General features: G+C 35.0%; 1 protein-coding gene across 1 annotated transcript in view; it reads left to right on the plus strand.

Moving 5' to 3' along the window:
- The window catches only part of SNTG1 (syntrophin gamma 1), a gene marked incomplete at its 5' end in the record, with an annotated part of 382785 nt that overhangs the window by 230706 nt on the left and 137254 nt on the right, over window positions 1–14825 (plus strand). Inside the window, 2 exons of the mRNA XM_033202518.1 lie at window positions 7529–7645; window positions 9216–9287. Coding sequence (XP_033058409.1) covers window positions 7529–7645; window positions 9216–9287 — 189 coding nt within the window. The remainder of the gene's footprint in view (window positions 1–7528; window positions 7646–9215; window positions 9288–14825) is intronic.

Here is a 14825-nt window from a genome sequence, read left to right on the forward strand (position 1 = left end):
CCTTCTCAAAAAAAGAAGTGAGGAGTCAATCTCACCAGCTCTGTTGGAGCTTTACCATTACTACAGTTAGCAAATTTAACTCTTTCTGTCCTTTTAATTGCAGCCACTTTGGAAGATAAACACAGGATATACAACAGTGGTTTTAAATTACATTTCTTTGATGAGCACTTTGGTTGAATACTTTCTCTAAGTTGAGTAAGCCAAAATCTCTTTTCTGAAAAACCTCATTAATGCTCTTGCCCACTTTTCTACTGGCTTGTCTTTTTTAGTTTCAGTCTATTATTGTCTTATTTTTAAATTTCTATTTTTTTTTTTTTTTACTATTAGTCTAGGTTACTCAGTAATATAATTTATTTTGGATAACATTTCATATTTGGCAACATTGAGAAATTTGCAGAATAATTTTATTTAAAAGTTTTGTGTTTTCTATATATAAATTCATATTATCAACAAAAATGATGGCCTTGTTTATTTTCTAAACCTAACATTTAATTTCTTTTTTTTTCTCAACACATTGGGTAAAAGTAGAAAATCATTGGCCGGGCGCGGTGGCTCAAGCCTGTAATCCCTGCACTTTGGGAGGCCGAGACGGGCGGATCACGAGGTCAGGAGATCGAGACCATCCTGGCTAACACGGTGAAACCCCGTCTCTACTAAAAATACAAAAAAAAAAAAACTAGCCGGGCGAGGTGGCGGGCGCCTGTAGTCCTCGGGAGGCTGAGGCAGGAGAATGGCGTCAACCCGGGAGGCGGAGCTTGCAGTGAGCTGAGATCTGGCCACTGCACTCCAGTCCGGGCGACAGAGCGAGACTCCGCCTCAAAAAAAAAAAAAAAAAAAAAGAAAATCATTGATTATTAGTGGTGGTAGTGTATATTCCTGTTTTGTTACTGATCTCCAAAGAATAATTTAAATAATTCACCGTTAAATACATTTTTAAAAATTACAAATACCCTTATTTGGATTATAAATTTTAAAAAATTCTATTTTAAAGACAATTTCTATTTTTAATTTAAAAACTCTATCATGAATTCATGTTGAATTTCATCATTTTTTCTTCATTTTTTGAGTATGTGATTTTAATCCTTCCTTTGGTTCATGTTGTGAATTATATTGATGCTTTTAAATCTCATGGTATTTGTTTAATTAATACATTTACACCTCATATAAAGAATGATTAGAATGTAAATTTCCCTTTTTGTGAATATTCTTGTCAGGTGCTGTTACTCGAATTCATTTGCATTGTTCATTCATTCATGTAAAGTTGTGACTGGTCCGTAAATTAAGTTGGGACTAATCACCCTTTTATTCTATTCTCTGGATGACTTTACAAGAATTTAGATCATTAAAGAAAAAAATTAGTAGAAATTAAAAAGATTCACAAGTTCCTCAAGTTTTATTTATTTATTTATTTTTTTGAGGAGGGGATGTTTTAAATTGCAGATTAAATTAGTTTAATAATTATAGGATTCTTTATTTAAAACAAATTTCTTTCTGCATCTATTCTGACATTTGTCTAAGAATTAATATATTTCATTTTATTTATTTATTTATTTATTTTTTGAGACAAAATGTCACTCTGTTGCCCAGCTGGATTGCAGTGGTGCCATCTCAGCTCACTGCAACCTCCACCTTCTGGGTTCAAGTGATTCTCCTGCCTCAACCTCCCAAGTAGCTAGTATTACAGGTACCTGTCACCACACCTGGTTAATTTCTGTATTTTTAAAAGACACAGGATTTCACTATGTTGGCCAGACTGGTTTCAAACTCCTGACCTCTAGTAATCTACCCATCTTGGCTTTCCAAAGTGCTGGGATTATCGGCATGAGCCACTTCACCTGGCCTCTTATTTAACTTTTAAAAGTAACTTGCAAAATATTATTTATCAGATTTTTAAACATAATTATAGTATCTGTAGGATCTAGTGTCATGGATTTTAGTAATTTATGCTGATGCTTGCCATGAGTATTTATATTATTATTCTCCCTTAACAATTATTTTTTGTTTTGTTGAATAGCTATTTGTATGTATTTTTTCTATTTCACTAGTGCCTGCATTCAATACTTCTTTTTTCTTTTGTTTTTGTTTTTGCTTTTGGGTCTCCCCTTATCTCTCACACTTTCTCTCTGTCTTCCTAAACATTTTCTAACTTCTTGATCTAGATTCCTGGATTACAAATGTTGAGATTTTTAAAAAATGCTTATATATATATATATATATATATATAAAAGCATATGTATATGCATATGTATATGTATATAAGCATATATATATGCATATGTATATGTATAAAAGCCTAAGGTTAGCCTTTGTTGAATCCCTCAAGTTTGATATTTCATATTTCATTGTATTTTACTTCAAACTATTTTGTATCTTCATTTTTTTTTTCTTTTTTGGAGGGATAGAGTTTTGCTCTTGTTGCCCAGGCTGGAGTGCAATGGCACAATCTCAGCTCACCACAACCTCCGCCTCCCAGGTTCAAGTGATTCTCCTGCCTCAGCCTCCCAAGTACCTGTGATTACAGGCATGTGTCACCATGCCTGGCTAATTTTGTATTTTTAGTAGAGATGGGATTTCTCCATGTTGGTCAGGCTGGCCTCGGACTCCCAACCTCAGGTGATCCTCCCCACTTGGCCTCCCAATGGGCTGGGATTACAAGCGTGAGCCACCACAACTGGCCTTAACTTCATTTTTGATTTCTCTTTCGATCTGTGGAAGTATATTGCTTAATTTTCAAATCTTTTGGAGGGGGATATTCTAATTTTTTGTGAATATTGCTCTCTCATTTCATTCTATTTAGGGCACCACATGTCATTTGAATGGCAAAACGTATTTAATACCTGTTTTATTACCTGAATATAATGATATTATAAAGGTGTAATCACATCTGGTCATTTCCAGTGCACTTGAAAATAATTTGTACTCAATTTTTGTTGAGTCAAGTGTCTTAAACATAATAAATTAAGCAGATTGTATTAATTGAATTGCTCAAAACCTCTATGGATTGATGGATTTTTAACTCTTATTTTATTAGTTATTCAATGAATTATGCTAAACTTGTTTTACAATTATCAGTTTGTTCATTTCTTTTGTTGTAGTTCCATCAGTTCTTTGTTTCATATATTTTAAAGGTATGTTATCAGGCCAGGCACAGTGGCTCAAACCCGTAATCCTAGCACTTTGGGAAGCAGAGGTGGCTGGATCATTTGACGTCAGGAGTTTCAGGACCAACCTGGTCAACATGGTGAAACCCCACCTCTAGTAAAAACACAAAAATTAGCTGAGGTTGGTTGTGGGCACCTTTAGTCACAGTTACTCTGGAGGCTGAAGCAGGAGAATCACTTGAACCCGGGAGGTGGAGGTTGCAGTGAGCTGAAATCATACCACTGTACTCCAGCCTGGATGACAGAGTGAGACAGTTACAAAAATAATAAATAAATAAATAAATAAATAGTATGTTATCAGATATGAAAAAATCTAAGCATTATTATGTCTTTTTGATAGGTTTGAGACTACCATTACTAAAAGTCCTTTTTTATTTCTAGAAATGATTTTTGCCTTATATCTACATTTTCTAATATCAGTATTGCTAAATCAATTCATTTTTGGTCTCTGAGATAATTTTTTTATTCTTTTCTTTACAAATTTTCTGTACTTTTATGTTTTAGATAAGCCTTACAGAGACAGAATATAGGTTTTTTCTTTTGCTTTTGTATTTATTTGTTTGTTTGTTTGTTTGTTTGTTTTTTAGTGTAGTGTAAAATTCTTTATAAGAAGCCAGGCATGATGGGTCATTCTTGCAATCCTAGCACTTTAGAAGGCCTAGATGATCAGATCACTGAGGCCGGGAGTTCAAGACCAGCCTGGGCAACATAGCTAAACTCTGTCTCTACAAAAAATACAAAAATTAGCCAGGAGTGGTGGTGTGTGTGTCTGTAGTCTTACTCAGGAGGCTGGGGCAGGAGGAGCACTTGAGCTGGGGAGGTCATGTTAGGGCTGCAGTGAACTGTGACCCCCACACTTCAGCATGGTTGATAGTGAGACCCTGTCTAAAAAAAAAAAGAAAAAACAAAATCTTTGTAAGATTGCATTTATTCTATTTACCTACTGTATAACTAGTATCTTGTTTTGATTACATTCCACCACCTTACCTTGTGCCTTACATTTTTCTGTCACATTTGTTTCTTTTTAATCTCCTTTTCTTTTAGGTTGATTATAAAACAAATTATTTTTTTCTATATGTTTATTTTGAAGTTTTATATATTTCACTAACATAGTTATTTTTCTTTACTTATAGTAAGTGGTTACCTGAAAGATCATAACATTTGCTAAAGTTTTTACTTTACAACAGTGGCTCAGATTACTTTGTAGACCCTTGAATGTTCTTTGGATACTTTTCAAGGATCCAGAAGGTCAAAACTATTTTCATAGTAAAATGCAGATGGTATTTGCCTCTTTAATTGTTTCATAGGCATAAAGTGAAAGTTTTCCAGAAGCAAAATGATTTTGCTATCACAGGAGAGTGAATGCGGAAACATATACTACGAATCATCTGCCTTCTATTAAACCAGTCGTTAATGTACACGTTTTTCCTGTCTTCTTATCCTTTTTACTATGCTCTTTGCTGTCTTTGGTTTTCTGAAGACACATGCGAAAGTGCCTCGATGTGTTTATATTTATCTAGCTTTTGTTTTGTTTGTCTTCTGAATCCGTGTATTGACTTCTTTTTATCTATTTGCAAAAATTCTTAGCCATGATCTCTTTCAATATGTCTCTGTTCATTCCCTTTCTTTGCTGTGCTTGGGTTGGGACTCAAATTTCAAATTTTATACTTCTCAGTGTAACACCTTTTTCTCTTACTCTCATATATGTTTTTTTCCAAACTTTTGTCTCTCCAATCATCATTCTAGACATTTTTACTGAGCCATCTTTCTATTCACTAATTATTTCTTTAGCTGCTTTTTAATATGTTGTTAAACCCAACTTTATATTTCATAAATATTTATTTATCTAATTTCTAAATGGAACATTTTATAATCTATTGTCTCAGATATACCCTGATGAAAGTTTCAGTTTTGTATCTTATATTCTTATACATAGCAAACTTAGGTAAATTAATGCCTGTATTAGAAAATTCCAATATCTGAAATGCCTAAATATTCAGTTCTGCTGTCTATTGTTTGTATTCTTCATGTTTTTCTCCTGATGTACTTCATGAAGTTTTATTTCCTTATATTCTTGGTTATTTTTATTCTCTTCCAAGAAACAGTTCTTATGAAAATACATTGACGTAAGTAATGTTATTGTCACCCAGAAAAAAATTTCCATTTTCTTTAGTCAGGAGCCTGAGAGAATGCCGGGATCATCATAAACCATTTCAAGCTTGACATTTTCTGGATCATCTCAATGGCTTAAATATGAGTTTCAGTCCTGGCAAGGGCTTGATGACTTCTGCCTTGACTTTGTAATTAGGATGCAGACATTTCTGATCCTAACTAAAAGCAGAGCATGTTTACTAAGGCCTCCACATGTGGAGGATTCTGGACTTTAACCTTTTGATCCAAACCTGTGAGACTGGCCAATGTAGCTGATTATCTCATGTGACATTTCTGTGTAGAAAGCACACCTATGGCAAAAGATGACCCCACATTTGTGTTAATGATTAACCTCTCTCAATTTTCATATTACTATAAATTTTTCCTGGTTGTCCTTTAATAGCTTGTGAAATATCTAGTTGTTTTAAGCATATTATTTTCCAGTTTCCTAAGGTAACATTAGATGATAGGTTGTCTATATTCTCTAATATGCACCTACTGGAAGTGTAAACTGTAATATCCTTTCATTTTAACTCATGTAATTATTCTGACACATTAAATATATATTAAACTAAGTCATACTTTTCTTTATGGGATGGTTACCTATTAAGCTTCATTTACTCTTTCAAAACTGTGTTGTTATCTGATCAACTATACCTGGCCATATAAGCAATACAAAATAATCAGTTATTATAGCTGGTTCTTATTATGTTATTATTAACCAATGAAGTCTCTATGTAATGCATATGTTAGTAATCTAAAAGATTACAGAATACATTATATAATTAAAAGAGCAAGGCATCTTGGTTCAAATTCCAATTCTAACTTGTATCAAGTTTGATTCATTTGTTAAGATAATTTATTTAAATTACAATCCCTTAATTTGTTAACTCAGGGACTTTATAGCTCAGAGGCTTATTGTAAGACAAACTGAGATAATGAGATGGTGAATAATCCAATTATTTTCGAGAGTAAACATAATTAATGGAAAGAAGATGGGATCCATGAATAGACGACAGTAATATTTCAAATCCTGCATTTCAAAGTCTTGCATTGTTATTAGTCAACTGTCACCACATTAATGCTGCACAACAAACCACCCCCTTACTAGCTGTAATACAATAATAAGTATTTATTTATTTCTGAAAGTGACCTGATTGTCATTAGCCACCAGTTTGGAGCTACCTGGGCTTGGTCCAGGTGTTAAGTTGAACTCTGGTCTGCTGCACTTTTTCCTATCCTGGGTATGAGTTTTTCATGGTAATGGCAAAAACACAAGATGCTAAGCTAACTTTACTCGTGATACATTCATGAATATCCTATTGATAATAGAAGGTCTCATGAGCCAAACAAAGAAAAAAATTATCTAGGAGGAGGAGTTAACTCTGCCAACCATAAAGCTAACATAAATTACATGAAGTGGGAAGTATATCCTCCCACATAGAGTTGTGATAAAAAAGAAATGGAATGCCACATGAATATGTTGCTAGAAATGTCATACTCATTTATTGTTTATGTATATGTTTGACTCTCACGAAAATCAGATCATAGAAAGAGAGGAGTGACTCATCTCACCAAATCTTTCTTTGGAAATTGATTTGCCTTTATTTAAGCACTAGAGGCTAAAGAATTGGTTTCAATGCCATTTGACATATGAATACACTAGCATAAATTGTATTCATCTAAGATCAGTGATTAAAAGGAGGATATTTATTATTCTCCCCTGTCACACAGAGAGGAGAAGTGGTCCACCGCCCTAGTGGTAATGCCATAAGATGTCTCTCTGATTTACTTTCTTTACTCACTTTAACATTGTGTATTAAAGCACATTCCCAATTAATAAAATGTCAGCAATTGGTAAACTATTGTGATGCATCAATTAATTCTACTACAAATAAATCTTTTTATTTTCTGAAAGAATTGGTAGAGTGGGAAATATAATCCATGGCAGGTTGGATGGCATAAATAAACACTTGATAAATGCTGATGGAAATGTATAAGAAATTCTTATTAGAGGCTTACATTCATTTACTGAAGGTAAATCTGGTTTAGTGTACTTTTTTCATCATTTAATTTGATAATTTCATGTGAGCTTTTAATATTACATGAAAAAATATCTAAAATATTTTTAATATTTACATCTAAATATATTTTAGACATAAGATATATTAAAATAAGAAGTTTTTGACAGTTGAATGTATTCCATTTTCTTGCAGATTGTCTACATGGGCTGGTGTGAAGCCAGGGAGCAAGACCCACTTCAGGACAGAGTGTACTCCCCGACCTTCCTGGCCCTGAGAGGCTCATGTCTCTACAAGTTTCTGGCACCTCCAGTAAGTGTTATCCAAATTTATTGCTCTTTTCCATATTATCACAAGAGATTGACACCAACTTAACAGTACCAAATAGTATGCTGTCAATATTTTTAAAAAATAATATAGAGAAAAAATAGAAATCAGTTTATCTGATTTAATTTACTAAAAATATATGTTCTGACATTAGACATTTACTTTATCACCCTTGAAAAGTCTGGAACTTACTTCTTTATAAATAGCGAACCTATAAAATAATGGATCAAATTATAATGCCATTAAAAATCTCATGAAGACATGGGAAAGGAGATTTTAAGAAACATTTTCAAGCATATGTCAGTGTATTGTGTTCATTGAATATAATTTAAAGAAATGAATATACCAAATGTGAAATTAAAAAGAGTAAACTGTTTTAGAGCTATGCATAAATGAATGTGTTTACTAAACTCTTATTTTCAAAGGATCTTTTGAAAGTTCTTTTAAATTTATTCGGCACTTTTAATTACTAATAATTTATTATTAGCAAAGAGTAATAAGGAAATCTCAAAATGATAGCACCTTATCTAGCTACTGTTAAGTCTATCTCACCCTAGTGGTAATCCCATAAGATGATGTAAATTCTCATGGTGTTCAAAGTTTAAATTAGAGGATTCCATCCTTGGCAAACATCATAAATACATTCTGGTAAGCTGTCATTTATGACAGTCAAACTATGTTTATCTATGTTGTACTGGTCTCTCTAAATAAAATCAATAGCATTTTCATCCTCTATTATATTCTATATCCTAGTTATTGAGATTTGTACTAGAGTTGTGTAGATACCTATTGCACCTCAAGTCTTCCTTTTGGAAACATGTACCTTGTAGCTCAGAAGACACTTAATAAATATTTATTGAATATAAATACCAAATACCAGACCAGTCACTTGCAAGTCTAATAATACATAGGATTTAGAAATCGTCAGGTCTGACTCGCTGCTGTTTTAAATGTCTGTCTCTATGTAGTTTAAAGCACTAGGAAGACAGAGGAAAAATTAATATTTATATATTTTACTCTATTCCTACTCTGAATAATTTATTTGACAGGGCAGTTAAATATATGTTCCCAACCTAAGTAAGTGAAATAACTGCATTACACTTTTGGTATGTTTGCAATGTCACTGTCATCTTGGAATTTCTTAATTTAAATGATGTATATTTAAAAAATTAGAGCTGTGTTGAGATCTAGTATTCTCTGTATTTAACTAGCGGTAAATTGAGAAAAAAAATATGAGTGCAGAATGTAAATACTTAGCATTTATAAGTAGAGAATATATACATTATTTAAGACACATAAGGACACTGCACAAATGAGAACTGTTGCACATAGCATAAACCGTTTGCTGAAAGCATAAGACAAATGGTGACAAAACGTGGAATAGAGGAAACAAAAGCATTATGTAGGGTCCTTTATGAGCATAGCTTTACAGACGAGAGACTAAGTAGACACATCTGTGAAAGTTTTTCTTATTTTTCACTATATTATGCAAATCAAATACAGTGGTAAATAACTTTCTGAAACAAATTAAACATTATTTTCTTATCTCTTAAAGGTGACCACCTGGGACTGGACCAGAGCAGAGAAAACATTCTCAGTTTATGAGATTATGTGCAAGGTCCTCAAGGTATGATCAATAAGTAGTCAGTATTTGAATGACTTTTCCTCAGCAAATAGTGCCTCTGGGCTCATAAGTAGCTCATGAAAATAAATGATTCATGGAATGAAAGAAGAGACAAGATAAAGAAAAATGACAGAGAAAGAAAATAAACTAGACAAAAACGAGAAAATATGGAATGCACAGAAGTGCACTGGCACTCAGCTATCTGCTTAAATAACTCACAAGCAGACTCTGCAGTCCCGCCATGGGTGAGGGAATAGGGAGAAGCTCCTCAGGAGTTCACTGGGGAAGACAATTCAGTTGAAAGTAGTCTAAATTTAAACGTCGGTTGTTACCATGCTTTTTTTTTTTAATTCTTTTTTTTCTGAATAAAATGCAAAAGAGAAAGATTTGCGTAAGACTTGGAATTAGGAAATGTAGAAAATATCAAGAAAAATGCAAAGAAAAGTTTTGTTCTTTTGTTCTTAATCTCATGGCTTGACCTTTTTTTGCATATGTAAAAGAACATTCGATTGTCATACATGAGTTGAATTTTGTGCCGTATGCAGGATTATTGCAATAGCAAGCCATCACAAATTCTTAAAAATGTCACATGGTTTCTATAGCGTTTTTTAAAGAATAAAGATTGGAATAACCTATCAAACATGAAGAGTTTCTACTTTCTTCACTTTCTACTTTAAGGTTTGTAGGCTTGGACTCACCACAGATTGATAATTCAATTCCTGCATAAGGTTGACTTTGTTTCTGTACCCAAGGGAAACTAACTTCCCTTTGTTTTATGTTAGCTATTTATCTTCCTGTTAAAGACTTAGCAGAATAAACACATGCTGAAACATTTAAAATACAATAAAATGCATCAAAAGTATCTGAAGGCAGAGAGACAAAAATTATAATTATCTCAAAAGTGTTCATTGTTTCTGTTCCTTAGAGAACTTTGGATTAAAGCTGAAGTTCTCTGAAGTGCAAACTCCAACTAAGAATAGAGTTCATTGATTGCTCATCAGTGTGCATGCTTTGAGTTCTTTTGTAGGCGTAATGGTGGAGGGACAACATGAAATACTTGAGTGTATTGTTAGTAAATAATGATCTGACAGTTTCTTAAACAGGTGCTAGTATCTGAGAAAAGGAGATCATACCCAACTCCAGTTTTCTGAAACAATTGCCAAAATGGCTAATGAGATAGCTTTTTTTTTGGTTATGGAGTCTTGCTCTGTCACCCAGGCTGGAGTGCAGTGGCGTGATCTTGGCTCACTGCAACCCCCAGCTCGCGGATTCAAGCAATTCTCTTGCCTCAACCTCCTGAGTAGCTGGGACTACAGGCGCATGCCACCATGACCAGCTAATTTTTTTTTTAATTTCAGTAGAGATGGGGTTTCACCGTGTTGCTCAAGCTGGTCTTGAACTCCTGAGCTCAGGCAATCCACCCACCTTGCTCTCCCAAAGTGCTCAGAGACTTATATGAAAAGTCTTATTTCCTTTATTCTAAATTCTGAGCTTTGGGAATCCCGTGTGGAAAAATATTTTAACATATTCAAGATATTAAATCCATATGTCCAAATTGTCTCCTACAAAAGTCACCCTAACTTATGTTGCCATCAGAAGTGTCTAGGAGAGTGCTGGTGTATTTATATTCCGATCAAATTAAAATCAAAGACTACTTCTCATTTTAACTTTCTATATAAAATTTTCTATAAGCCTTAGTTTACTTGATTTTTTTAAATACTTTAAGTTCTGGGATACATGTGCACAACGTGCAGGTTTTTTACACAGGTATACATGTACCATGGTGGTTTGCTGCACCTATCCACCCGTCATCTAGGTTTTAGGCCCCACATGTATTAGGTATTTGTCCTAATGCTCTCTCTCCCCTTGCCCCCAACCCCCCAGCAGGCCCCGGTGTGTGATGTTCTACTTGGGAAAATGTTTACATAGGTTAGTGAGGCCTGGAGATAAGTATTCTCAGACATCAAATACAAGGTAAATCTACCTTCAGTTGTTGTTTGTGATTAAGGAAGTCCCCTCCCATTAGTAAGTACAATGCTGGTGCTTTATGCTTTGTGGCTTGACATTAGACATATAAAACCATCCTTTAAGCATCCCTTTTCCCAAAGGAAAATTTCATGTAGCATAAGAACAGAGGAGTGGCTACTAGATTCAATGCTCAATGGATTATTTTCCTGCATGCGGATTACATTCTGCCCTTCTCCTGTTTCAGGATCACTGGTTGGAAAATAATTCGCTTGATAAGGAAGCCAGTCAGATAGGTAGGGCTGGTGAGCAAATCAGAAGGGGTGTCTTCCAAAGCCCAGCCCTCTCCTGCCATGAGGTACCAGTTCTGATGCAATCTGTGCAAGTTGTAGACTCTGCCTCCAGAAAGGGATCCCTCAGATGAGGCTAATTAAAAGTCAGATTTGAATATCTAATGAAGCTACACCAGTAATAACAAAAATAAAGCAATAAGGTTGATCTGATATATATAGCTTATATGTATATGCCAGATATTGCCCTAAGTGCTTAGTATATGAATTCAGTTTATATTTACAACACCACTATCTGTCAGTTATTGCTATTCCCATTTTAGAGATTTAGAAACTGAGGCAAAAACCAGTAGAAGTAAATAGCCTAAGGCCACATAGCTAGTAAATATCAGAGCTAAAGATATGAATCTTGCAGTGTCTCAAAATTCTGTGCTCTTGCACATGATTCTGCACTGTCTCTGTCTCTCAGTGTAAATATTGATAATTTGGGGGGGGGGAAATGGGAACCAGAGAGCCAGCTTGGTACTGATGAGAGAGCAAAGGTTTCATAAAAAGAGGAACTTGGCAACAAATGCCACTTCTATTACTAAAACATTACCCTTTATGAGTGTATTGGGCACTACGAATTTCAGTTCTTCGTCTGTGAAATGCAGCTATTGATGCAGAGGGTGCTGTGAAGATTAGCAATTAGTTAACTGATTTGTGAATGCATTTTTGTCTGTTAATTCATATTATAGCTACTTCGAGTACCTTCTATGTGCCAAGCACTCCACTAAGTATTAAGGATCAATACAACAGTACAAGAGAGTTGAACTCACAAAAATTCCAGCTGATGAAGGAGTTTAGGAAGGGCATTTTGGAGGAGAACTTTAATGAACGGAAACCTAAGTGACTGTGAAAGGGCTCCACAGAGGAACATGTGTCATGGGAGGGGTTGGAGTTCAGCCAGTAGGAAGGGAAGAGCAACCTGGCACAAGGAATAATGTGTAAACTTTCCCAGAGCTACAAAGAAGTGTGTGTCCTTTCAGCAATGCAAACAAGTTGGGTATGAGGTTGCTGTTAGTGTTTTCATGGAACAGATCATAGGAAAAGGCCTTAATAAAGCACATGAACTTTATCTGAGGAACAAAGGACAGCCACTAAAGCATGTCAAGCATGAGGAGGGACTGAGCTTGCCCATTTAAAAATCCTCCTCGAATGCAACGTGAGATGGAGTTGAAGGGGTTGGAGGGGAGTGCTCCTGGGGCATCTTCTGGTCAACAAGGGCATGGACAGCGGGCTAGGAGGAGTGAGGCAGAGGAGTCGGTCAGATAGTGTCGGTGCCGTCACGGTAGCCACTCACCTGAACAGAACAGCCCTCTTCCATCACTCTGGTTTGACTCATTTTGCTCTGACTCTAGCCTGAGCTGTAGCTCCCTAACACAGCACTGTAGCGGGGCATGGCTGGAAAAAAAGACAACATGCATTTTCAATTACAGACTAAAATCTCAAGAAAGCCTCTAATTCTTCCTTTTGTTAGGTCATATTTTCTTAACCTATTATCTTGCCTAATCTACTGGAACTTATATTAAACCTTCTTCATTCTTTTTTGAAATTAATATATACTTTCCATTCTCACTTTTAGGTAATGATCCTAATTCCTACACGAAAACTCTCTCAGCATTGCAAATGCCTCCTGGCAGCCCTATCCTGACAGATAACTATCCTTGCTCTTATCTAATACTAAGCTTCCCATTGGGTCATAGATCTTATCCACTCTGACATAAACAGCAATTCTATCCTGATGACTCCAAACGCATATGTCCTGCCCAGAGCTTATTCCTGAACTCTAAGTATTCAACAGTTTATATTTCTGCCTGCTGACATACCTAATAGAAATGTCCATGTTACATATCTCAAAATTTAGAATCAACAATTGGAGAGAATGTAAAGAAACATGAAAATTAGAGAAAAGAGAAAAACAAAAGCAAAAACTAGAGTTTGACTATTTTTTTAGGAACTTATGGCAATGAGCTGAGATGATACAAGTTATAGCATGGAGTACATTTTAGCATTAGAGACCTCTGATGCCTGCCAACAGGGGTGTGTTGAGCTGTTAGGGAAACTGTCATTGAATCAACTTTGGTACTTTAGAAATTAAGGAAATGCAAAACTAGGAATATATAATTAGGCATGAAAGTGAATATATATCAAGAATGAGAAAAGTTCATGATGCAGAATAAAGTTGGCAAATATCACAAACATTGAAAATCTATGAAAAATACTCTATATTTGTAATAAATTCACTAAGACACCTATTGAGTACTTTTTCTCCTATATTTTTGAGGGCTGCGTATTCTTTGATCACCTGTTTGAATAAAAAGGATATTGTAAACCAGTGTCTATGGAAAAAAGAAGTAGACCCCCCTGCATCTTACCCTCATCTCTCTGGGCACCAAGGTCACCTGCCTCCTAGAAGACACCCTAGGTCCCTAGCCCAGGGACAGCTCCCAGTGGAACTTAGAATCATCTTACAGCTGAATTCAGAAGTACAGTAGCAATGATGAGGTTCTTTCTAGTGAGAGGAAGCTAGGACCTAACTGCATGACTTGAAGCCCAAGTGTAGTAGTTGATATGCTCACAGATCACACATGGGAAACATAGAAGAGGAGTGAAAGGAATGTCTGTCTTCATTCATAATAGATGAGCAGTGTATCATTCGTATAAAAATGCACTCTCTATCATTTGGCCAGGAAACCCTTAAAAAGTGGACGATCATTTTGTTTGTAGGTATTCAACACCTGCCTGTTTCAGAGCTAGCATTAGATTTAGCAAGAACAAGTCTTTGGATGACAAAGATTATTTTTTAGTTTTCATGATACTGTTTTTCAGCCTGATATTACAAATAAGTTTAAATTTTTGATAAAATATACATAGTGAGCAATATAGTCACAATGATATTCATCTAAAATCATTTTTATAAAAAAGAAGAAGACATGCCTGGCAGGGTTGAATGAGGAGGGTACTCAGAGTGAATGCAGGTGGGAGATGAGGAAGGAGAAAGAGGGATTGATCAACTGAGTAGATAAGTTATATGGAAGGTGAAATAGGAACCTTATTTCTCACCGTTAGAGATGAGAGTCATAAATACAGAAATAAAGAAGCCAAGAATAAATTCTGTAGTATTGGATTACAATTAGAAATATTGGTATGCAGTCTCAGTTTGCAGTGTGTGTGTGTGTGTGTGTGCGTGCGCGCATGTATATGTGTCCAGCTGTACCTTACTCTGTCCCCAAAATATCTGGGG

This window comes from Trachypithecus francoisi, unplaced genomic scaffold (genome assembly GCF_009764315.1).
Source record: "Trachypithecus francoisi isolate TF-2019V2 unplaced genomic scaffold, Tfra_2.0 Lachesis_group7, whole genome shotgun sequence".
Lineage (NCBI taxonomy): Eukaryota > Metazoa > Chordata > Mammalia > Primates > Cercopithecidae > Trachypithecus > Trachypithecus francoisi.